We start from the raw sequence: 25,393 nt of genomic DNA, 5'->3' as shown, positions 1-25,393 counted from the left end.
GAAAGAATAATAAAGTACTGGAATTGTCTTCCCAGGGAGGTGGCAGAATCACCATCTCTGGATGTGTTTAAAAAAAGACTGGATGTGGCACTTGGTATTATAGTCTAGTTGAGGTGTTAGGGCATGGGTTGGACTTGATGATCTTAGAGGTCTCTTCCAACCTCATTATTCTGTGATTCTCCCAGAGGCCGGAGCCGGGAGCAGCATTCCTGGCGGTTCCGGCGGGCTGCGGTGCCCCCTGCTGGCAGCACCCGGCAATGCCCGCTCCTGCAGCGGGCGCGGAGCCGCCGGACAGACGCGCGGAGCCGCCGGACAGACGCGCGGAGCCGCCGGACAGACGCGCGGAGCCGCCGGACAGACGCGCGGAGCCGCCGGACAGACGCGCGGAGCCGCCGGACAGACGCGCGGAGCCGCCGGACAGACGCTGAGACAGGAGCTCGGCCGGGAACAACAGTAATGCCCTTCCCGAGCGTACCCATCAGAGCTTGCTAGCAAACGTGCTTCTTCAAAGATGTGCAGTTGTGCTTTGAAGGACACCAAGTCATCCCTCCCAGATGTCCAGCAACCTCTCTAAAGTTTCCCACAGCTCCCTCCCTGTCCCTGTCTTCCTACCTGCTGCACTCACTGCAACCATGTCTGACAAACTGGGAAGACTGCAATTCCCATGGTTAATCTGTCACGAGACTTCAGACAAAAAAGCTGAACACCTCAACACTTTCAGGACTGCTCCAAATGGCAAAATTACTTCCAAATTTCTCTTTATAAGGAGTATTTCCATGTATACGTGGATCTGCTGCTGAACAGTCAACTCTGATGCCTCTAGAAGCCACGAGACAGCAGACTCCACTTCTAGCATAGAGACATCCCAACTTTAAATCATAAAGGAGGAAACCAGTGAACTCAACTCAGTTCTGAACGAAAAAACTTTCTTAAAAAAGATAGGATCCTGTAAAGCACAATTTTATGGTGACACTGGAATGTTGGCCACACAAGAACGTTTCATCCGTTCATGAATGGCACTAGTATGCTTGTCTTGGGTTTGCCTTAATTGAATGCTTTGCCTTGAACCACTACAATGCTTTAAAAAGCATCTGTATTCACTTTCAATCAGCCACAGCTAAGAACACGGACCACTCTGCACATTCAGCCCTTCATTTACAAATGTCCTCAGCGTGCAGAGGCACTTTGAAGTAGAACTACAAAATTCCTAAAGCCAATAGGGCAGTGTAAGGTAGATGCACAAAGGACAGCCCATACCAATGCAGGTAGTTGATCGAATAGCTCCAGTGGTCTTCAATATGCCAGCAAAAGGAGGAGAAGCACATCCCTACATACAGCCAGGGCACCTTCATGCCAGAGATGTCTGCATTGATATGAGCGAGGACTGACTGCTCGAGAATGGGCATGTTGTTCAAGTTCCAACCAGAGAGAGCATAATCCTGCCAAAAGAATAAAATTTGAACAAATCAGAATAACAAAAGGACACCAAGTCCAGAAAAGCAAAGTACAAATGAAAATATCAGACTATCCATTTCTATAGTAGGTAACAGGATATTTCCTGCAACAATGAAACATCAAACCCAGAAATAATTCCTTAAATACCCTAGTCACCAAATTTACTAAGATTTTAGTCCTAGTATTTTAACAGTCCTAGTATTTCAACATAGCCCATCTTCTTCAGATCAAGGCTTATACACTTAGGTTTTAATTTCTTCCCCATCACAGGACTGCAGGTTTCATGCTTTTCTGGTGGAATAAAATACCAGCAACACCTACCAGCAACACCAGCAGAAGAACTTAAGATAGAAGTCTTCAGTAATAAAGGACAATTTAAAATTGTAAACAACACAATGAATCTCATGTTACTATTTCAGTTTTTTTTTTTTACACACTCATTTTACCATGCTGCACTTTATGCTGATCTACTGTATAGATTACTTTAGAAAGTTCTCTCAAGGGAAGAAATCCCTCCACACTCATTTCTGAGAGGACAGCATCACCTGTTTCACACTCTCACCTTTACTTTCAAATACACACAATTTGTTCAAAAAACTATAATCCAGACAGCCCACTACTGTGCTTTAGCATTAATCTACTTTCCACTTTCACAAAAGCTCTAAGCATGGATTGATTGGAATTTTAGATGTATCCTACAGCTGCTGAAAGAACTGGTCAGATCCTCAGCTCAGCCAAACATTGCTGCTGTTTCCTCTGACGCTATAAAGACATTGCAGTGAGTCAGAAGACTTAAATGATCTGGTTGAGAAATTTTTAAAGTGACTACCTTCATACAAATAGAAGTATCAGTGCTGACCCACTAAGCAGCTACACAACCACAGCACAGCCAACAAAAGTACACACAGGAAGGTGCAGGAAGAGGTGGAAGATGACAGTGAACAGGATTACCTCTTCCAGTGAGCAGTATAAATGGATGTGGGGTTGTGTAATCAGAAAAACACACCTTTACTATGTCTGAATTTAAGCATACAAGCAGCAAGAAAATTGCTTTGCTACAGTAAGGTCTGAGGGAAAATAGGTAATACACTTACCAGATATCTTTATAGATTTTTTTATAATTGAACACTGTATCTACATTATTACAGTACGCACAGAGAAGCAAGCTAAACCCAATTAGTTTGTTTCACCCATTAAGAACATCCTAAGGAGGACAGAATTATGTTTCTGTACCTAACTCTATAATGAAAAGGTTTGGAAGAAGAAAGAAAAAATATTATTAAAGAGTCTCCTCATACTCAGAACAAACTGCAACAACTTGCACATCTCTGCCTGCTAAGTGACAGAAAACAGGTGTGACTTAAATAATGAAACAGACCTTAGTTATCAGCAAGCAGATCTGTAAAACAACCTCAAATATCAGATTAATGCCCTGCTCAAAAGGAATGCTAAGTACATGCAAAAGCCTGAAACAATTTCTTCATGAAAATATCCACACTGATTTCTGACGTAAAGTCTTAATGTGAAATCTTACGCAGAGCAAAGAATGGGGTCAGTTTGCATATCCTGTTCCTCACCTCCTCCTCTGGCATCAGCTTTCGTCGGCCATCCTTCACTGGGAAGCCACTCCCAAAGTCCTTGGATGAGATATCAGCCCCATATTCCACAATAACATCTTCTTCTATGCTGCTCACTAATCGCCAGAATTCTTTTTCTACCAGCTCAGTGGGAACCATCTGAAAGCAGAAGAGAGGTTATGGTATGTGCAGATAACAAAAATTATCATTCAAGCAATAAATCGTTATTAACTCCCCATGAATTTTCAGACACCAAGGTCACTCCCCCTCTCCCCTCCATCTCTTCAAAGTCATAGTTTTGGTCTGTATTCCTCGATAGTGGCTGGAATGTTTCAGAGAGAAGGAATAAACAAAAGAAGATGGAATCACCAGACACACAGTAAAACACAGGGGGAAGAGGAGACAGCCAATAGAAATCAAGCAGCAAAGAGAACAAACCAGCATGCAAATTCCAAACTATTTCAGAGGATAATGACCAGGATTTCTGGACAACAGTAAGGAAATTCAGATATAAAACTGTGTTCAGGAGTTTTATCTTCATATAACTCATCATTACTCTTACATGTATTCATTTATGAATACATAAAATAAGAATACATGAAAATAAGCTTTGTTCGACATCCCAAAGTTGCCTCATAAATTGGAGTCCTTAAAAGAAAGAGACTTTAGCAAGAATGTCCATAAATTACCAAAGAACCATCAGAGGAGGAAGACCTTGGTGCTGCATGCAGTCCACAGGACAGTGGAACTGCGCCAAAGCAGAAATTCTAGTTTGAAAAATGCTGCTATGATGCGTAACAAAAAAAAAAAAAAAAAAAAAAAAAAAAAAAAAAAAAAAAAAAAAAAAAAAAAAAAACAAAACAAAACAAAAACCACCACTGTGATTATCAGACAGATTTAGTATATTGACTTGTCTACAAGAAAATACTATAAAAGGAAGGAAAACAAACATTTATCCTCTGGACAAACTAAACCAAGACAAAGGCATAGGAAGGGCAGGAAAAGGGCCCCTATGCCAAATGAGCAAGATACTTAGTCCAATTTATCAAAAAGGGCAAGAACTAGAGTGTGCCCAGTACAGTAAACCCTAATAAGCAATAAAGCTGTCTGCCCACTGTGGGGAAAGGGTGAAATGAAGTTGAAATGAGACCAGATGCCAGCAAGCTAAATAATTTGTTTACATGTTTGAAGCTTATGGTGCCTCTTTAAACAAGGCTAAGATGTCTTAGCAAAAATCCAAGACCAGCTGAAACCTCCTCTTTTTTTTCCCCTTACAAGGAATCCCACCACAAGCTGAAACTCACATGGACTGGCATGTTGAAATAATCAGACTTGAAGTTATCAGCCATTTCACCAAAACTCTGGAGAGTATATTCCCTGACAGCTTGTTCAAATCCAAAGGCTTCTCGGGGTTTGTTGCATTCCTAGGAGACAGAACACAGAAATATCCTTCCCTGCAGCAGACTCTGACACAGTTACATTTTTAGCAAGAAGCCCTAGTGTCCATCTGAGTCCTTACCCAGCACAATAAGTTACCAGTTTTGATACTTTTCCAGCCGAGGCAGTCACACCACAACGGAAACAGACCAGAATTAACAGCACAGAAGCTAATCTAACACTGTAACCCCAGGGCTCCACACTTCTGCTTTCCTGTCCATAGCTACAGTTCTTCAGCTACTGCTGCCAGCCACAAAGCAAGACTGTGCACAAGATGCTTAGACAGCCACAGGACATTTCTGTAGACACACTGGATTCAAGCACCTGCAGAATAACTGCACAGGAACAACCCCCCAAGTGTTTCAGCCTTATCAAGTCAGCAAATCATCAACAGACCTGACACTGTGAAAATATATAATAGGGAAGAGGAAAAATGAAATTAGAACAGAGCAACACAGCCAACAACAGACATGGCCCATCTGACAGAAAATCTCCAAGTCTTTGTTCTATCCCCATCCATCCTGAAAATGAAAAAATATTGGTGCACATTTCAGCTCCTCTCCCCACTCATTTTTAATGTGTCCTTCTCAGCTCCTTTGGAACTGACACCATGTTTATATATACAAGACATACTGGAACATAAAGATGATGCAAAAATATCTGATAGTCAGCTTTTCAATCAAAGAAACAGGACTGGAAAGGAATTCATCAGTAGTTTTTTTTTGTTTGTTTTTTTTTTCAATAGGAACTATCCTTAGACTATTCACAATATGTATCAAAGTGGTTCTTTGTTCTGGTTTGAAAACAAAACCAGTGAGAGCCTCCAAGTCAAAAATATAATTTATTAGGAAAAAGTGAAAAATAAAACAAAATACATGCAATAATACAAAAGAAAAACCACTGACCGAGTCAGAATACAACCTGACACCCTTTTTGGTCAGGGTGTTGGTAGCTATCCAAATTGGAATGGCTGCAGTCCTCCTGGAAATCCAGCAGAAAAGCCTGAGTCTGGTGTCCCAAAAACTCAGATTATATCCAGGTAGGAATGTTTGGCTCCTCCCTCTGGGCGGAGCATCTCACAATGGGATGTTAAAGTTCTTATCAGTCATGCAGTGACATTCAGTAGCCCATTATCAGCAGATGTCTCCTCAGAGGGAGAATTGGTTGTGAAAGAGATAAGGAAAACTGCCCACTTAACACAAGACAACTGCCATACAGATGGCAAATGGATTACATCTTGTCTTGCAATCGGGACATTCTTAAATGGAGCCTGCGACAGAGAATCTACAACATCTGCAAACACTGTCAAACAATGTTGACTTAAATACATATGAAGAGCCCTTCCCCTATTCTCCCCACCTTCTGTTCCAGTACCCTACTGTAAAATTACATTAAGGATCTGTGCACAATTAACATCTGAAGTAAAAACTAAGGCAAAAACTACTAGTGAATACTCCAAACATCTTATTGCTCTTACTTGTTTACTCTCCAGAACAAATTATAGTAATGTGTTTTCTCCTACCTCTTACTTCCAGTGCCTTTCCAAAACTTTTTAAATATTTTCTGTATCATTTGCTAGTAAAAAATTACTTGACACCTTATCTTTCCAGGGTTTGTCCCTGCCTGCATGTTTTTCTTCAGTAACAATCTATTCCTGTTTTTACTATCAATAATGAAATTTCTTGCGTTTTCACATTCTTGAACTGTTGCAGCCACTCTATTTACTACCATAGTCTCTAAATTAACTCCATATTAGATTGCTGCAGTTTGCTAATATTCATTATTGCTCTATCTTAAGAGAAAATAAAGAAGTAGGTTAATCCACTCTCTGAGCAGCAGCCCAAAGGGAACGGTTCATCTCTTCCCTTGCCTGTAGCTGTAGAAAGGTGGAATTTCCACCTTTCCTTAAGCAGCATTTGCCTGGGTTCATCTGACAACCTCCTCTCTCAGTGAATGGTTAGAGCAGTGAGCTGATCCAGGCCATGTGGCTGCACAACTCTCCAAACACCACCATAAAGGAACCAGCAGCAGCCAACACTGCAGAAGGGCACGGGGGGGAAGTGGGCCTATAAACGTGTGTGCACAACTGCTCCTTTTGGAAACAACACAGCCTCAAGAGTGAAAGCCAGTCCTGTAATTACAGAGTTATAAATGGTAAGCTTCTTCCTCTGAATCCTACATCTACCAACTTTCTGAGCTTGCAAAATTTGTTTCCTTAAGACAAATACCAAACCAATCAAGTGATGTTTGCTATCTGTTGATCAATCATCTCTCAGAACTGGGTAGCTCTTCTTTTTTGAGTAATGAAATTCACCTAGCTTCCACTTTCAGAGCCTGAACAGATCCATTTTTAGACTAAACCAAATCTAAAATAGCTACAACAAAACATTAATTTAGTTTTTTCACTTTCTGCTACAGGCCATTCTGAACAATGCCATAATCTCTTTCCAATAATCAAAGCTCCCTGTTATGTCTAAATGTCATACTTTATTTACTTCATAGTTTACAAATTATGTCATCATTATGTGGAAACATCCATTATAACCCTAGTTCTCACCCCTAATTTCACACTACCAGATTATAAAATTGAGTTTCAGCTCTTAATACACCAAGGTCAAATTTTCAATTGTCACATAGCCACATCAAAAATAAAGGTTATGTCCAAGCTCTAGAAGGAATGTTTCTCTCGCCTTATGGCTCATCAACCAAAATTCAAGGCTCATCTTGGCAATATTCCAAAACAAACCATTCATTCTACATGGATGGATTGCTGAACTGCTCTTCTTCTGATCTTTCCAGGTACACAAGTACACATACAAAGCTTCAGTAGTTCTTGAACTATACCTCAGCAACGCACTTTGGACACCTCCAGTCACCCTTGGGTACATCAGGAAGAGGAGGAATCAAGCAGAAAGTGTGATAGCTGTCGTCACATCCATCACACAGTAGCAGTTTATCCTCATTATTTCCTCTACCACAAAATAAGCAAACATAGAGATCAACCTGTAGGAAAAAAAAAAAAAAAAAGTTACATGAAGTTTCTCATCCAGAGCCTGCCTTACTTAAACTAAGGAACAAAGGATGATATCCTGAAGTCCAATATATGAGCATCAACCCTAGTTTTTGAGAAGTATTGATAATGATGGTTTCTGTTTCATTCCCAAAGCAGCACCATGTGGGGGCAGGAGGACTTTGGGTGCTGCAAAATAACTATCCGGTTCAGCTGGACTGTCTTTTGCTATCTAACTCAAGCAGCATCTCACTCACGTTATTCGAAGGCAAAAGACTAAGTAACAGTTTTTAGAACTCCCTCTCTTCAGCCCTCTTATCATGGAAAACAATTTAAACTGTATCTCTACAAAGACTGCATGGCTAAGGAAAATCTCAAAAAGGTATTTCAGAAATTCACACATCATCACTTGCAACAGTACAGCGGTATCTTTGCAATGAAAATGAGATCATAAGATCACAAACCTACAGATTTCAATCTAAAAATTCACAAGGAAGCAAAGGAAACCACATGTAAAAGTACCAACTTCTTTCTCATTTTTTCCAAAGCAAAGAATAAAAACTCTGAATGATAAGAGAGAAGTATTAATCCAAATAAAACAGAAAACAGTTTTTGGAAGTTGTTCAATGTAATCTCTCAACAAGAACAACACTGACTGGGAGACATTCTCTGGGGCCAGAGAGAAAACCATATGAAGTTTTCAAATTTTCTTTGCTCTAGCTTCCTGTAGAGTGCAAAGAACTTTAATTAATAGAAACATTTAATATAATACTGAAGAACTGTAACAAACTAAATGAAAATAACCCTGGTTATTACATAATCCTTGCTAAAAAAATTACCTTTTGTATATATTTTTACTAACAGCATGAACTTCATGAATGATACCTACTCCAAATTCTGCTACTACTCCCACCAGCCCCTGACAATTCAGGCTGTGTGTGTTTCCTTCACACAGCTCAAAATAACACCAGAAGAGGTGGGGCTGCGTTTGGTGGGGTCTGTTAATTTAATCAAGATGTCACAAAAACATGTGCATTTTAGCTGATTAGGCTCAGGTGGATTAAATAGTTAATGACAAACCCAGCTCGAGTTACAGTGGCCTAGTTAAGTATGCAACCTCCTAGCTATGCAGTAATATACTTCTTAAGGAGACTGCTCAGGTTTCTTAAGAAACTATTTTTAAAAATAATGCAGCTCTACTCAGAGGCATATCATTTTCCCCTTTAAAAAAAAAATCCATGCACTCACCCTCATGGAACATTGTCTAAAGCAAGAAAACCAGCTGCTTTTGTTTCAAGTACATAGAAGGGAGGGAGGGTACCTCAGCAAGAACTTTCATATTCTCTTCCCAAAACTTAGCAAAGCATGAAAATGGCAATCCTAAGTTTTCTGTGGTCCTCACTAGCTACCTCTCACTGGTAATATCTTCTTCTCTCTAAATTCCAATTAACATATGCAACCTCCATATTAGCATATGTGATGATGTGGCAAATACAAAAGCTGCACTGAAATAGATATTCACAACAAGCAGACCTGTGATTATGCAATAACCACGAAAAATCCTGCTAGCCATGCAACAAAACAATGTAAGACTATGATGATATAAAATTATATGCATCAGGGAGAGAGGTAGAGATAAAAAGGTGTATTTTATCTCCCAGTTAGTATTCACTATGGGAGTAAATCACATGGGACTCCATTTTCTTCCTGGTGGAAAAAGGCCATTCTTTATTCACATAACTCGTTTTTATACAGTTTTACAGACCTCATGTGGGACTCCAATGGGTTAGTAGCTTTCTTGCCAATTACTTTTATTGGTTAGTAGCAAGTTGTTATTCTGTATTGATTGGTCACTCAAACTCTCGGTGTCTACGTGCAGGAACAGTTGTTTGTGAAAGATAATTTTCATTTTTCTATCTAACGGTGCAAAAACAGTTTTGTAGGAGCAGGTTATTTTTTTACCCAGGAACAGACTATTATGTTAACAAATTGCTCATAACAGGATTGCTTTCACATAGGAACTTGCAAAATGCTAGCTCTGACAAGGCCAGGAACCGATTCCAGGAGAGCAGGCTTGATTTTATGAAGCCCTTCCTTATGATTTTTCTACCTTACTGCAACAATTCATCAAATGAAATCAATTCCATAGTTAGCACTTTAAAAAAAGATAAATAAATGATGGAGAAATACACACAAAACTGCACCACAGTATTTTTCAGCCCAGTGTTATAAGAGGTAAATGCATCACCAGTGCATTTAGGACTGCTTTCCTTATCCAAGTATTAAAAAAAAGTGTGGAACCAAATAGTACTAAGTCACAGAATTTGAAAATATTAGTTACAGCAATACAGTTTCAAAACAACAGTTCTGTTGTAACAGCATTTTCATTTTCTCTTATAAATACAGGTTAAATGAAAAGAGTAAGTAAATGATAGTGCTCCATAAAAAAACCCCAAGAGACTAGACAAAGTATTTTAAAATTAAAGCATAGTTAAAATTACCAAATTTACATGGCCTAGGAAAACCATATACTCAGAAGTAGCAGCACAACTGAAAAAATTCAAATCACACAAATCCTAACTGATCTGCAGTGGCACAGTGATCTGGTTTTTAAATATCCAAATTCTCCCACTTTTTCCACCCCATATAAAAATGTGATTACTAGAGTCTTTAGGTTGCCTTGGTCTTCCACGGTTGAAATTTAAGATAAGCTTCTGTAAGTGTTCTCAGGCTAAGAGAATTCACTAGAGAAAGAAAAGAATTCACTAAGAGGAAAAAAAAAAGGAACAGCTGAATTCTAAGTGTAGAGTCTAATTCTTTAGACAATAAAAGTACAGATCTTCATTCATGGCTGCACACACACGTTAAGTTATGACACTTTAAAAGTGGGAAGTCACATTCTATGAAAGGCATTAAGAACAACTGTACATTGCTTTTCCACGGACAAACATCAGAGAACTAAATGCTTTATTTTTCCTATTCAAATTCGAAACAGAGAAGACACAAGATGTGGAATTGCTAAGAACAAACTCCTGAAGTAGTGGAGCACCTCAGAAGCTCTTCTAAGGAAAAGGAGTATTACAGTTGTTCTACTAAGGGGACTCTAACACAAACTGAACTATTGAATGCATTCAAGCATGTAGAGAGTATGATCAGCAAAAAGCTTCACGCTGCAACAGCTTTCCTGTCCAAAAGATGAAAACAAAAGCCTTGAGCACAGATTGTTTTTCAAAACACTGTTCTTTCTTCCCATTACATTATCATCTGCTGCAGCATGCATTCATTCATCTGTTTGGAGGGGTGGGGGTTCTTTTAGAGGAAAAAGAAAAATCTTAGTAAATCAACCAAGTCCTTTCTATCAGAAGTCACAGCAAAGGCATCAAACTTACGAAGTTGACAGAAAGAGTTCCTTTGCGCTGCCTCATCTGCATTCCAAATGCTTCTGATCTGCTTCCCTTGCGCCTTCGCGTCACCTCATCTTGAAGTAAAATGAAGTTAAAGGCTATTAATGTGACATCAAGATAGACTTAACTTGTAAAAACACCACACACACACACAGCCTGGCACCCTGCCTTTCAGATCAGAAACTACTTAACAGTCCAAAGAAAGCAAAAATGGCATGTTAGATCTGGCCAATCTAAAATCAACAGGGATTAGGAAAAACATCTTTTGTTTATCCTCACAGGTGATCCCAGTGGCCTCATGAAAAACAGTGAATTAGACACCTAAGTTGTGCGCTTTGCTGGCAGGATCAGTTTCAGTACTTTTAAATCCTGCTCCCCCTTTCAGTCACTCAGTTCATGGAATGGCTTCTTAATTGCTATTGTTACTATCTAATACATAAAGAGCTGAAACTCTGCCAAGTTGTATGAAGCACTCTGTAAATCTCTCATGAATGAAACCTTAGAATACTCAGCTTCCTTTTTCCAGTTTTGATTTGCCTTCTTCTTAATACTGTCTCTAGAGACATTCAGGAAGATTTATCAGTCTCACTGAAAGCAAAGAACTCACAGAAAGCTAAGAGCCCAAGATTTAATTACCCTCTTTATCCTTTGCTCCCAATGCCAGTCCCATCATCTTGGGTCCAGCTCCAAAGATCTGCAGCTTCTTTAGTTCAGTGTTTCTACTCATTTCTCCTGCCTCTGCCTAAAAATAAAAACAAGACCACATCAGCACAAACCACCAATATTTCCCCTCCAGGTTTCTTCACAATTTGTTTCTATTCCACTCTCCCAGAATATGTGCTCATCAAAAGAAGCAGGCCTGAAAAGATACCATTTTCTGTTCCTAAAGGCAATGAACATATGCAAATGGGGTAAGAGAAAGAATTTTTGTCCCAAATTTCCAAATTATTTCCCATGTAATATTCCAAATCAACTACAAGAAGTGACCGCTACACCAAATGAAAGAACTAGGTTTGACATTTTGCAAAAAATAGTAAGGCTGCCAGAGCAACTTTTTCCAAAATCACTATGATTCAGTCAAGTGCCTGGATTTTAATGCAGTTTCGAACAGGATTTCCTTATCTGCTTCCTTGAGTAGATACATCCACACGACACTAATGAGTTCCAACCAACTTCCTTAAGCTTGGCTGCTTCTGGGCTTATTTGTGATGAAATGTTGTGAGTACAATTCAGATCACAGCTACTCATGTTGCAAGCTCAAAATCAGAAGTAAAAAGACCCATTTGGTGACAGCTCCCAGCCCCTGGCAGCGATGTTTCCTGAAGTGTTCTGCTCTAATGAACTTCTTCCTGTTTCCCATTACTGACCTACCTCATTTTCTCACATCACTGCCACTAATCTAACAAGAAGAAGAAGAAAAAGAAGAAAAAATTCTGCTTTTATCTGCAACACAATTACCTTGGCATTTTTCTTTATGCTGCTTGCTTATACTTTGAAAAATCTCTCTGATGTGGTATAGAAGGCCACTAAATTCTCACTGTTCAAAAACTTCCTCCTGAAATTCACTGATCTTAAAAGATCTCAGCAAGACTATCAATTTTGAAGGGCATGTAATTTTAAAGAAGTTATTCTTCAGCTAGCTTCCTGATGACACTTCATCTGTTATTTTTCAAAGTTATGGCCTGACATCTCATGCAAGTCCCTTGGGGTGACATGCCTTCAAAGTCTTTAATCAATTATTAAAAAAAAATGAAAAAATATCTTCTAAAATGGTGTTTAACATAAGTTCTAATACACTGGCAATAAACATAGAAAAATTTTCTTCTGCCTTAATCAGTTGTTTTTCTTGCTTCCAGAAAACATTTGAAGATATAGTTTCCTATGCATTATTACTCTAAGGAATTTTTAGTGATATTTACAGTCCCTGTTCCCACGGAACTGGGTATGCATTATGCTAACAGGCATCTTTCCAACCTAATTACTGCTGATATTCTAATTTTGAACATTTATATGTTGCTATTAAATTATCTGCACTTTATATGTGACCAACTTTGTAAGCCCACCATGCAACCATGCAGATTTTTCCTCACCAATTCCTCACTTTTTGGCTAACAAGCCATAAGGAAATACACCAGAGACCTCCTAGTCCCTCATTTTCCATTTGAAATTCATTAACAGCTCAACCATTCTCTCAACTAATAGAATCTGACAGAATCAATCCATATATTTCAGCACAGACACCATTTCAACAACAACCTCCTCAACTTCTCCTACTATTGTGACCAAAGATAGTTTTCTCAATGAGATATGAGAAATAATTTTATTATCGTATTTAATAAAAGCAAATCATTAACACGCAGCAAGAAAGTTTTACAGCTTAGTTTAAAAATACATTACCTAAATATATTTTCAAAACTCCTTGGCTCAGATTTACTTGAATACCACTAAACCTTAGTGGATGAAATCCATTCATGCTCAGGTGGAAAGAGCTACAGAGTTTTGAAAAAGAACAGTGTGCATATTGGAAGATGAATGGTTTTTAAAAATCAGATTCCTATGTAACCTCACAAACACTGACTGGATATTGATACTTAAAGGTGTAAATACCAAAAGCATTCAGAAGCCCCACTAAGCATTTTTCTGCTGTGTCCTTTAAGACTGTAAAAAAAGCCAAACTCACAACTGTGAGTGCATGGAAGCAGCAGCAATCGTGCATTCCTTGCCACTCTCTCACTGCTAACAACACAAAACTCCAGCTCACTTTTGCATTATGTTTTCTCTATGCAAGTGAAATGAACTTGATTAAACTGTGATTCTGCTCTTATTTCCACTTTGTCCTGAAGGATACAGACTGTGTCTTACCTTCTCAACATAAACTACAACCCAAGGGCTTTTCTTGTCTATGGGCCAAGCCCATTAACACAATCCAGTTACACTAGATTCACTCACTATTCTCTTGTCTCATCCCTCATCAATTCTGAAACATTTGCAACCCCACTCCTCCACCCCCAATGCACAAGACTACAATGATAACAACCTGTACCCAAAATATTTACATGTCTGGGGCATTTGTCAGCATCTCCCAGAGTTCTTTTGTTTCACTATTTTGTTTCATAGTTACTGACATGGAAAGTAATCTTTCAAGCAAAAAAAATCTGAAGCTTATTTTATTGTGTCATTCTGTAATCATAAAGAAACCTAAAAGCAGATATATTACTTAGAATTGTTTTTAAGAAAATTCTCTGGACATTAATTTAATATCCTTTGAGAAGACAGCACTTTTGTTCCAGTACTGCAATTCTTTACCAGAAATCACCATGACATAGCCTCATTAGACAAATCCCTTGTCAGCTAAAATACACCCTAACAGATCATCCATGAAGATACCACTACCCTTTTCTAAGAAAGTATTCTCCTAAATTTGAGCTTTCCTTAAGGATATTCTCTTTTCCTAATCTCAATTAATTTACTTTTTATTGTAATTTTCTTTACAAGTTTTTAGGAAATCAGCTGCCTTTCTCCAGCTTTTATTTGTGACAGCTTTCTTCACAGAAAAGAGAGAATAAAGCATTAAGTTTATTTTCTGTATATTATCACTCACCATCTAATTATTCCCTTCCTATTTGGAGACAACGTTTTCAACTGACATTTGATTACAATATCCAAAGATTCTTAAGCTATGCTTCACAAAGGAAGACACCCATTCCCTAATTTCTGTAATTTTTCACATTCTCGAAAAATCCCGAAATTTGTTTTTTCGAAGTCTCTCACCCCCTTCTACTGCTGAGGATGTTTCTCTATTTCAGTAATTTCTGAATATTATATTTATACTTTCTTATTAATTGCCCATTTTAAGGTAGGTTATCTGCAAGAAGATGCAGAGGATCTTGGGAAACTACTTCTAGCACTTGGAAAAGATCTAAGGATCTGCATAGGTCTGTGGAATTATCCACACTCACTAACCAGGCACTGGACTACTTGGCACACTACACACAAATCACTCAGATGTTTCAGCTAGAGCAGAATGACATTTATTTAGTAGGTTTTTACACTACTTGCATATTACTGGCTCTCTAAAGATTGTTTAGACAACCTCTGGTCCAATTCCAGGTATTCATTTCAGGCAATAAACAGAGTCCTGTCTACAATAAAAAGGTGCACTGGAATCTGGAACAATGTCTCCATGTTCCCAGATATTTATTTACACTGCTACCATTTCTGACTACTGAGGAAAAAATCTGTCTCTAAATGCTGCTCCAGGGATGACTTAAGATAGTTATACACAGCTTCCACAACACAGCCAAAACCTACTTCTCCTGTCTGTGCAAGCAGGATGCGTTTTTCCTGTGTTCAAGAACTCATTTCAGCCATTTTAATAACTGTAATGCTTAAAAGATAACTTGGCTACAAGCCCAATAAAAGGCATTTAAAGATATATAGTTTTTGCAGATTATCTATATAAAATTATCTCTTATTTCTGAATTGCAGACACTTCAAGCAAAGTGAGACAGCTTTACAGTGTCAGGCTCACCGAAGAATTATCTTTCCAATATGGAGAAATGACAAGTACCATTAGTCTACTGAAATCAGCAGGAAAAAAGATCCCACAGGACCTTAATAAAACAGTCACACTTTTACTCCATGTGCAAGAAAAAGGACATACTGGCATTTTGCCATAAGATTCATTCAAATCCAAAGAAGAATTCCACATAGCAAACGACTGATGAAGTTCCTGCAGCACTTTCAGATTTTCTGGATAGCTCACTACCACTACTTTGTTTGAGAGATCTGGGAAGATCAACAAGCCAGGGACTGCTTGTGTGATGCACTGCTATATGGCTATGATAAATAACTTCAAGTCAGCTTTAGCAAGCTGAGAAAACACACTAAGAAAGACAATTCAGTCTAAGTCATCAGAGAAGAAGGCAAAAAAATTATAAAGGATACTCAAATACCTCGAAGACAAGAAAGGTGCATTGTAGAAATAAAAGCAGTTAAAGAGCATTTGAAAAAAAACTTATGGTGCTGGAGCTAAGTCTAGAATAGAATGAAGCAAGTAGGAAGTTGGTTGCATATAAATCCAGCTTTCGCCCACACTCTGCTGATGAGCCAGCAGGGAGCCACCAGACTTCATGTGAAAAGCTTCAGGATGCTGCCTGCAGGAGTATCTCTGTCAGAAGAGGAAGGCCTGATTTAAATAGTGCAACAGAGCCAACAGGCCACAATTATTTTCAGTAAGACAGCAATTTTAAATGGTGGGGATTCAGTCTGAACTCAGATTTGCTCAGGGGTACCTCCCAGGAGTCAATATCACCTACCAGAATACCAAAAATTCCTGTAACACCAGTAATTCAGAAGGAAGGAAACTGCTTTTCAGTAGAAGAACTGTAGAACTCCTATATAGTTCCAGCTGTCACTGATCATCTCCTCACACATCTGTTTCAGTTCTTCAGAACTGCCTGCCCAGCTTGAGGTAGTTAGTCCCACATGCAATTCCACAATTAACCATTACTTACATGTATTTGCATTTATGTCATTAAGAGGCATATTTTAAAAAGGTTTTAAAAAGTTCTAGAACTTTGTACAAGCAGAAGCTTTAACATCAACTCACTAACAGCCTTCTGTCTTGTTTTCACAGATACATTCATTACCAAGGTACTTAGGCCACTTGTCAGTAAACCAAAAGCAACTTTTAGAAGTTTTGACACAAACAGTGCATATGCTGTATCAAACCAGATCTCAGAGTTACAAATTGAGTTACTTCTCTGGATTTTAGTTAAATGAAAACTGCTTTCTGGTGGTGCTTCTGAGCAGGTGCCCACAGCCAAAGGCTGCTGCACTGGTGGGAGAAATAAGTGTTCTCTGTCTGTAAGAGCTGATCAGCAGGAATACCTGGGATTTGACACGCCTGGTTCTCTTCAACATAACATTCATCCTTGAAGCCTGCTTTGGGGAAGCTTGGGCATCTGAACTGAGGTCCTCAGCCTCCACCTTTTCCTTGAGATCCAAGTTAGGCTTTTGGATGCCCTAGAGGAGCAGAGAACAGGACACTGTTGGTCAGGCAGTGCTAATCATTCCAGAGCCTATGAATCATTCTGTCTGCTAAGAAACAGGACAAGTCAAGTCACACAGCATTGCACACACCATTTGGGAAAGAGGCCAATTAATTCATTCACCCTTCAAAGAAGAAAACTGAATCCCAGCTACCAGGTTATCAAGAGAAAAATAAACATTTCCAATTAAGCATATCATCTTTTGCCTTGCTTTCCTTCCCAACACGGTTGACCTCAGTCCTATAAAGAAATACCAGAAAATAACTACACAAGGTCATGTTACAACTTCTAGCACTATTCTGTCACAGATAACTACAAGGGTGGTTCTAGCTTTGTTGGCACAGCTGGAGCTTCTAACAGCACTGACCCCATGTCCCAGTTTCACAGAGAGTAACACAGCACTCTGTGAGCCTTCTGGGTACCCTCTTCATAGCATGAAAGATGAGCATCTCACCATGAGGCTGACTCCAGACTGGAAGAGCTCATAGGGATACAGGATCCGCTCATAATGAGACTTGAGCAATGAGCCCGTGCCTTTCCCTGGCAGGTAGCCAAGCCGACTCGCCACTTTAGACCATTTCTTCTCTTTGGTCACTACTTCAAAGCCTCCTTTGTTGGCAACAATCTGAAATAAATAAAAAGTTAAGGGTTTTGAGCTGCTCTCACCAGCTTGCGTAAAGCAAGAATCAATTAAACCAACCAAATGTTAAAAGGTTCATGAAAAGTGACAGAATCCTGAAATTAGCTTTCGTTTCCTGAAAGACTAATCCTTTCATAACAAAGCACTTATTTATTCTTATTGTTTCATATATTTAATGTGATTTTTAATTTACTAGCAAATGTAAATCGCATACTATCCGTGACAGGAGGAGTCCAACAGTTAAGGTTTATCATGTGCTGGAAAAGATACAAAACCTACCATAAGAGCAAACTGCAAAGTTAACCCTCACCAGACTTGTACTCCGTTGTAAAACACAAGTCTGGCCAGCAATAAAGCCCATTTTAACAGACCCCAGGCAGAAAGGAGTGTTGGAGCTCAGAACTCACAAAACCTTGAAGGGAGGAGAGACTACTATAAAAAGAGGGAAAAGTAAATTTACCTTCCAACTCAGTCCAGTTACTACTGAAATGACTTCAATTGGTTTCAGACCAGTAATTCACATATAGAACTATCACTGCTTACATCTATATGTATACACAATTAAAAACAAGACCATTTTCCTGCAAGCAATATAAAAGCATATGAGTTGCTTCCTCTAACACACAGGCCACATTTCCACTGCCTCCATTCCTTTTACAGTTTCACTGCCAAGCAACTTAAAACACAAATGGATTATAATTCCATTTATATTATTTGTAAGATTAGTATCATTTTTACAGGAGTGCAATTTTGCATTGCATTTCTTTACACATGAAAGCTAAATTTCAAGCTCAATGTTTCACATACTGTTAGAAACCTCAAGGCAAAACCATTTTGTTACTGGAGTGAAACTTATGGTTTGCTTGTGAGGCTGAAGTAAACTGAGAAGTCTAACTGTGACAGTGACAAGTAAATTCGTTAATTCTGGTTTCTCCCATAATCACACGGAGTTACACTTAAATAAAACAATAATAATATTGGTAATTATCTTTCCTCATATTTACAGAAAAGCTCTAGAAAAACATTTTAAAATAAACCTGTCCTAAATTTCAACTTATCTTTAAAATTTCCAGGAAAACTTGTTTTCTAAAATTATCTATGTATGAACAACAGCTAAAGAAGCCAGTAACGAACCAAATCAACTGAGAGCTGCCAATCTACAGCCAATTGTAGATGTTGTTCCAGCTCACTACAGTGACCCAGATATTTTCCAGTACCTCTCTGATATTCTGCATATCCCAGTAAGCCACCATAGACACAAAAAGAAAAAAAAAAATACTGGAAGACATTTTATCAGCTTTTCTCTGCATTTTATCAGCCCTTCCAGACTTTCCAAAATACTTGACTTTCTTTAAAACAAAAATATACTCATTTACATTTTTACTTACCTAAGAGAAATAAATCTTGATGGGGAATGGAAACTGATGCTCTAACCTAGAAGCACTAGAACTACCAGAACTTCGGTCTTTTCCCTGCAAGAAGAAATCTACCTATTTATATTTATTAGCAGCTAAGTCTATAATGGTACATATATTTTGCCAGTGCAAAACCAAATTCCAACAGAGACTTGTGTGTAAACTTTGAAAGAAGTTTGGTGTGTTCACCAAACATAACCATGGAAATACTCATTTCTAGCCAGCCTTAAGCCAAGTCTGTTTTGGAAATTAAATAAGTATCCCTGGAGCTGACATTATATATATTTTCAAAGATATGTGTTTATAAAAACCTCTGCTGGAAGAGAGGAAGGAGAAATTGCAACAATTCATTACAGAATTGTTGATCAGACCTGAAATGAACACAGGCATACTGCTGCCTTCCCAAACAACACCTCAAACTCCTGCAGCTCCACCACATGTAAGAATGGAGAACTAAAAATCAAGAGGCCAGTTGACATCAGGACATTCAGGCTATACAAGGTAATAAACACTTACTGTATGGAATCCAACCAAAGGTAACTAATTAAATTACACTGTGACAGGTTTGCTATAAACATTCACATTAGAAATGTTTTTTCACTGCTTTTTTCCCACTTATTAAATCTCCGGATTAATGAGATTAGCGCTGTAACACAAGCCCTTCCTCTTGCTTGGCTTCTTGAGCTTGAATGAAAACTGAAATCCCTGTCTGCCTAAGGCCTTCAAATACTTACCTTGCTCAGACCATACAGATCCAGTATTTTCCTCTCAACCACAGGGATTTTTAAATTGGATCCTTGGAGTTCCCAAAATTTTGCTAACTGATCCAAGAAGTCCAGTTTCACTCTTGTCATTGCCTGGAATCAGTAAAGGTAGACAATCACGTATGCTCAAAACCAAATGTGGCAAAATCTTACAGTCCTGAGAGAAAACAAGGTATGTTTTTATAGTGTTTCCATTTTCAACATGCAACTTGCCAGGGGAGGTATTTCTTTGTCAGGTAAAAAAAACCTAAAAATAGAAATACTGTTAAAAAGAAAGACTTTACAAAAAGAAAATTACATATGCTTTTGTCTCTGCATTTAAGACAATATAAATTAAATTCCTACCAAATAATTTCTTGGTCTGAAAGCAAAATGCATGCTTATGAAATAATCAGCATTCCAAGGAGAAACACAAAAACAATTATTAATTGTGACCCCCAAGAGAACACTGCATTTGACCTGAGGCTGTGGAGAAGGCTTCCAAAATAGAATGCTAAAACTAAGATTATGGGTGTGTAGTTTGAATAGAAGTGTGTAATATCACATGGTAGAAAACTTAGAGCTTAAGATTTTAGAATATAGTAATTTATATAAAGCAAGATAGAGGTTTTAGAGCAGAGGCTAGTCCTTCTTTACCTTCTTCTCCATGGGTTTGGGTGGTACTGTGTAATTAGATAAAGTCCACATTACAGGCCACAGGTGGTTGGTTATTAGGTTAAAAGTAAAAATAATTTACGCATCATTTCTTAGTTAGAGATTAAAAGGCCTTGTAGAGAGAGAGAGATACAGCTCCATTTTTTTCATTTGTTAGAGTGAAGTGCTGTAGAAGTCACAGTTTGTGAGACTGTAACACAGATAAGAACTAATAAACACCTCAGTCCAAACAAGAAATACCATCTCGAGCATTTAATCCCGACCCTGGCAAAAAGAACACAGTGGTGTCTTGTGTGAACAGGACAATTATCTGTGGGGAGGAGGGGAATTACCAAGTTTTTATCTATGTCAGTTTTTATATATGACCAGTTTTTATATATGCTTTATCTACACAAAGGGCCTCTATTCTGGAGTACCCAAATCACTTTCCATAAGGAGACCCATTTACAAGCCAAATGACATTCTGGTATGTGAACAAAGCAAGGCTTTGAGAAATGTTGCAGAGAAAAGGAAAAACCAGGACAGAATGGAGGTCATACTGCTTTCAAGACAGCTCACATAAGTTTTTAAATCATAAAATTAACCAGCTATAATAAGCCTATAAAAAATAGTTTTAAGGCTTAAAAGGCATTATCACGGCAGTATGAGGTAACCAGAGGCATCAGAGCAGCATGAAATATTTTAAGAGAAAAAAATCATTGCCTGTGGAGCTCTGAAGGGCTAGATACTGGCTGCTCTTACTACACACATGATATTTGGAATTCATTCTAGACACTACCAGGTGAATGTGAAAAACTCCTGTGGTTATTTTGGGTAATAAAATAAAAATCAGATTTTTCCCAAAGCAAGGGAGAGTCATTTTATACAAACTCTGCCACTGGCAAGTATAAACACTGATGTGGTCTATGGGCTTCTGAAGTGTTCTCCATCCAGAAACCTGCAAGATGCAAATCTCAAGCAGGGAGACCTCTTTCTTTCAGTGCAAACACAAAATTATATCAACAGTGGAAAAGCTCACCTCCAGTTCATTCAGGCGCTGAATTCGTGGAGTGAAACGAAAACTTTGTACTTCACATGCAAATGGAGGCTGCCAGTCCTAAACAGAGACAGAAAGACATTTTACTGCTTCCAGAAACTTCTCTGAAAAATGCACAAAACCAAACACCCTAATAATGCCTGAGTAAACAAGCTTCCAATTGTAAATTAGTTTCTCAGAACAACTGGTGATATCATTTTCCAATTTTAAGATATTTTTCTGCTTATACAACAATGTTCCTCCCACCACATTTTAGTTTGAAGAAAGATCCTCACAGATTCAAAAATGTCAAAGAAAATAAGGTTCAAAGCATCTCAGTATGCATTACCTCATGCTAAGCTTAAACACGAGATACACTCTGTAGCTGGTCGGTTATTTATTTACTTTAAACAAAAAAATCCATATATCCTACACACTCAAAAATCCACAGTGTCATCAGCAACAAAGACTAAATCAGGCAAATCATAACACATCTAAAGGTTTTCTGCTTGTCTACAGTCATTTCAATAAAGACAAGACCACCAGTCGGGAGCCCAATTCTTTTAACAGAAATGGAGCCATAAATAATGATTTTCTCAGCACTGGCAGGGGTCCGTGCAACCACAAGTGCCTCCCAGTCCCATCTCTCAAAACCGTGTGACAACATCAAAACAAGTAATTCAGCTTTTTAGCACGTTTTGCCAAAGCTTCAGTTACAGCAGATCGTCTACCTGGCAGTGACTACACCAGAAGGAGGACACGCCATCACAGGTGGACAAGCCACACAATCTGCTGCAGCATGTAAGGGCCTTGAGCACAACCTCAAATATTTACAACTTCTAATAATAGAAAACAGCAATTAATCAGTCAGGGTAGAATGAAATGTCTGATTTAGCAATTATTGCAGGTTGCAAATCAACCCAACACGTGCGCCCTGTGAAACCGTGCAAGGCAAGCAGCTCAGCAGTCTCAGAGAAACACAAACGCATCCGACAGCCAGGAAAGTTCCAGTTATCCTCAATGAACAGGATCTGGATCTGCTCCTTGTGGCCTCTCAACCTGAGCTATGCAGCTTATTTTAGAAAGGGCAGCCCCTTGGAGGTCAAGTTTTCACCATATGTCATTAAACTAACTGAACACATTCCGGGAACCAAAACAGGTCAGGAGAGAACCACGAAATCCAACCAGCAACCCCCATACCCACACTGTTCTCAGCTACACACTTTCTTTTCAAGTTTTTACCTCTCTCAGTGTTTTCAAGTCTCTTATTAACAGCTGCATTTGAAGTTTATTTGTACTTTAGTAACTCCCTGATAGAAGTGCCTTTTGCCACGCTGCCTGATGTTCTCCCTGCGATGACCAGCCCAGCCAGGTCGCTGGGCAGGTGACCATAAGTAACGCCCAGGCCACCAGAGAGATTAAGCTGCTGCCTCCCGAAGAGCTGTGCACAAACGTAATGCCCGTACACGAATAGGTTGGCCATCCTCCTCTTAACGGTCCAAAAATTGTGTTTATGAACAATGATACGTAACGAACAAATACCCTTCCTTCTCCCTCTTCCCCGCCCGGAGCAAACGCCCGATTTCACCTACAAAGCCTTCCCAGCTTTCACAAGTCGACTGCTGGCGTTTTGGAAGTAAAAATAGCATGAAGTGCCGCGCACCGCCATGCACGATTCGCTTCTCAGCTGCTCCAGAGCAGCCTCTACAGAGCCCCGCTCGGAGGTCAAAGATTCTACAGGTTCCTCGGCGTCCCTGGCACGGACACCGCGGCCTATGGAAAGCGACACACGAAACCCCGAGCGAGTGCGGAGCGGGGGGAACGGCCTGCCCAGCTCCTCACGTCCTCCGCCCGGCCACCGAGAGCCCGGCCGCTCTCAGGCCGCCCGGCGCAGCCCGGGGATGCCCCGGGGCGCAGCCGCCAAGGCGGGCGGTACCTTGGGGGGCCGGATCTTGCAGATGCCGGTTTTCTCGGCCAGGCCGCGGATGCGGCCGATGAAGCCGAGCGGGTCGCTGAACTCCTCCCAGCTGGGCTCGAATACGGGGCACTCGGGCGGCGGCACGAACTCGGCCGCATAGCGCGACCCGCCGCCCCCCGCCATGGCCGCAGGGGGAGGGGGGCGCCGCCGCCGCCGGGAGCACAGGGCGGAGAGGGATGGCCGGGGGGCTCAGGGGCCGGGCCGGGGACCGAGGCGCATCCCCTGGCGGCGCTGCCGGGCGGGGCGGCGGGATCTGCTGCCAAGTGCTGCTGTCGCTGTCCCGGCCGGGACCGCTGCCCCCGCCCGAGCCCCGCTCCTCGCGTCCCGGCCCGCCGGAAGTGATGTCTCTTTCTGAGCCCTCCCCGGAAGTGTTCGCACGTTGCCTTCCGATCGAAAAAGTAGTACCCCCGCAGGGCGTCTCCTGGCGAGGTGGCTTCCGCGCCTTCCGCTCCCGGAAAAGCCCCCGCGACAGATCCCAGCGCAAATCCGCTCCGCCTGCCGCCCCTCAGGGCACTGCGCCGGGGCAGGAGGGACCGGGGACCGGGGAGGGCGGGGCCACCGCCACTTCCGCCGCGGAGGAATGTGCGACGAAGTCCAAGCCATTCACTTCCGGTTCCGCGGGGCCGCGTCGCCCATTGTCTGTGCCGGACGTCAGGAGCGCCGCGAGAGGCCCCGCCCCTATGGCCACGCCCCATCCGCAGGCCCCGCCCCCCGGTTGCCCTCAGGAGCGCCGGGAGCGAAGGGAGGCGTCGGAATGGGGGAGAGAGCCACGAGTATCGCAGAGTGACCGCCTGCCCTGCACCGCACCATCCCCAAGAGTCGCACCCTGTGCCCCAGAGCCTTGTCCAAACGCTCCTTGAGCTCTGGCAGGCCGGTGCTGTGTCCACTGCCCTGGGGAGCTGCTCCAGTGCCCAACCACCCTCTGGGGGAAAAGCCTTTTCCTGATACCCAACCTAAACCTGCCCTGGCACAGCTCCAGGCCATTCCCTCGGGTCCTGTCAATGGTCACAGAGAGAGCTGTATCTTTTACCTATCCGTTGCAACACAGTCTTCCAAAGTAAATTGTGTGTCTTTTTGTGTTTAACCAGAACTGTGCCTTCGGTGTCTACCAAATGCCACATTTCACTTTATTCCTACTGATTATTCAAACCTCCGTGCTGGTGTTCTATTTCAGCCTCAGAAAAAGTTAATTCCCTCCTCCCGTTATTACCAGGAGGCTTTACAAGACCTGCTGCATGCAGAGCAAAACATTTATCTGCATCACTTCCCTGCCAGGTTAAAGAGGTGTCAGCCACATTTTACGTGTGGGAAACACACGTCCAGTGCAGATGGCTAATTTTAACAGAAGTTACAGGTAAGATCAATCTGATCTTCTAAAACATTGAGCAAATTGAGGTTATTGTGTTGTTGCCAAGTATTCTTGCATTTCACAGGGGGATTCCGACATGGATGCTCGAAAATTTTATGTAGGACTATATAAGCATGTAGGATGCAGATGTTTCCCTACTAGTATCTAGAAATTATATATTTCTACAACCTCCTTCCACTTTTTTTTTTCTTTTATTACTTGGTTGTGTCTCTCTTCTGATGAGCTGTTCTAGATTCTTTTGAGGAAGTACACGTGTCTTGTATTCCCAACAACAGAGTCACCACGCACCTGATTTCTAAGATAAGCCATGATTTAGCCAGGAATACCAGAAGGAAAAATCTCCGTGCTGAAAAGCTTTGTTTTGAGATCCAGTCTTTTGCTGGTTTCCCTGTAGATCCTTCAAGGTTGTTTTGGTTTTGTGTTAATGTGTTTAGGCTGGTGAAGGTCTCTGGGAGGCAATGGTGGGAATGTTGCAGGTTTTCTTAACAGCAAAACTTAAATATCCTATATAACCAGAGGGGACATTTTTCTCATCAAGATAAGAGAGAGATCCTTTTAAGGATCCTTTAAAGGAGAGATCCTCTCCTCTGCAAGAAATCCTTTAAAAAGAAAATTTTAAGCT

General features: G+C 40.5%; 1 protein-coding gene across 5 annotated transcripts in view; it reads right to left on the bottom strand.

Moving 5' to 3' along the window:
- The window catches only part of KDM5A (lysine demethylase 5A), a 50,947-nt gene extending 27,205 nt beyond the window's left edge, over positions 1-23,742 (bottom strand). The window contains exons 1-11 of one of the 5 annotated variants that reach the window (XM_053942133.1): positions 23,361-23,742; positions 21,428-21,505; positions 19,726-19,848; positions 17,391-17,561; positions 16,776-16,910; positions 11,520-11,625; positions 10,869-10,957; positions 7,314-7,472; positions 4,337-4,456; positions 3,033-3,191; positions 1,258-1,439 (exon numbers count right to left, since the gene is read on the bottom strand). In XM_053942133.1, the coding sequence (XP_053798108.1) occupies positions 1,258-1,439; positions 3,033-3,191; positions 4,337-4,456; positions 7,314-7,472; positions 10,869-10,957; positions 11,520-11,625; positions 16,776-16,910; positions 17,391-17,561; positions 19,726-19,848; positions 21,428-21,505; positions 23,361-23,525 (1,487 nt within the window). In that variant the 5' untranslated portion in view covers positions 23,526-23,742. Of the gene's footprint in view, positions 1-1,257; positions 1,440-3,032; positions 3,192-4,336; positions 4,457-7,313; positions 7,473-10,868; positions 10,958-11,519; positions 11,626-16,775; positions 16,911-17,027; positions 17,172-17,390; positions 17,562-19,725; positions 19,849-21,427; positions 21,506-22,966; positions 22,988-23,016; positions 23,251-23,360 lie in introns of those variants that run through there. The other 4 variants (XM_053942132.1, XM_053942134.1, XM_053942135.1 and 1 more) reach the window with 4 other exon arrangements.
- Between the last annotated feature and the right edge of the window lie 1,651 nt (positions 23,743-25,393).

The sequence above is a fragment of the Vidua chalybeata genome, chromosome 5, assembly GCF_026979565.1.
Source record: "Vidua chalybeata isolate OUT-0048 chromosome 5, bVidCha1 merged haplotype, whole genome shotgun sequence".
NCBI lineage: Eukaryota > Metazoa > Chordata > Aves > Passeriformes > Viduidae > Vidua > Vidua chalybeata.
This window is presented reverse-complemented; position numbering and strand designations above follow the sequence as displayed.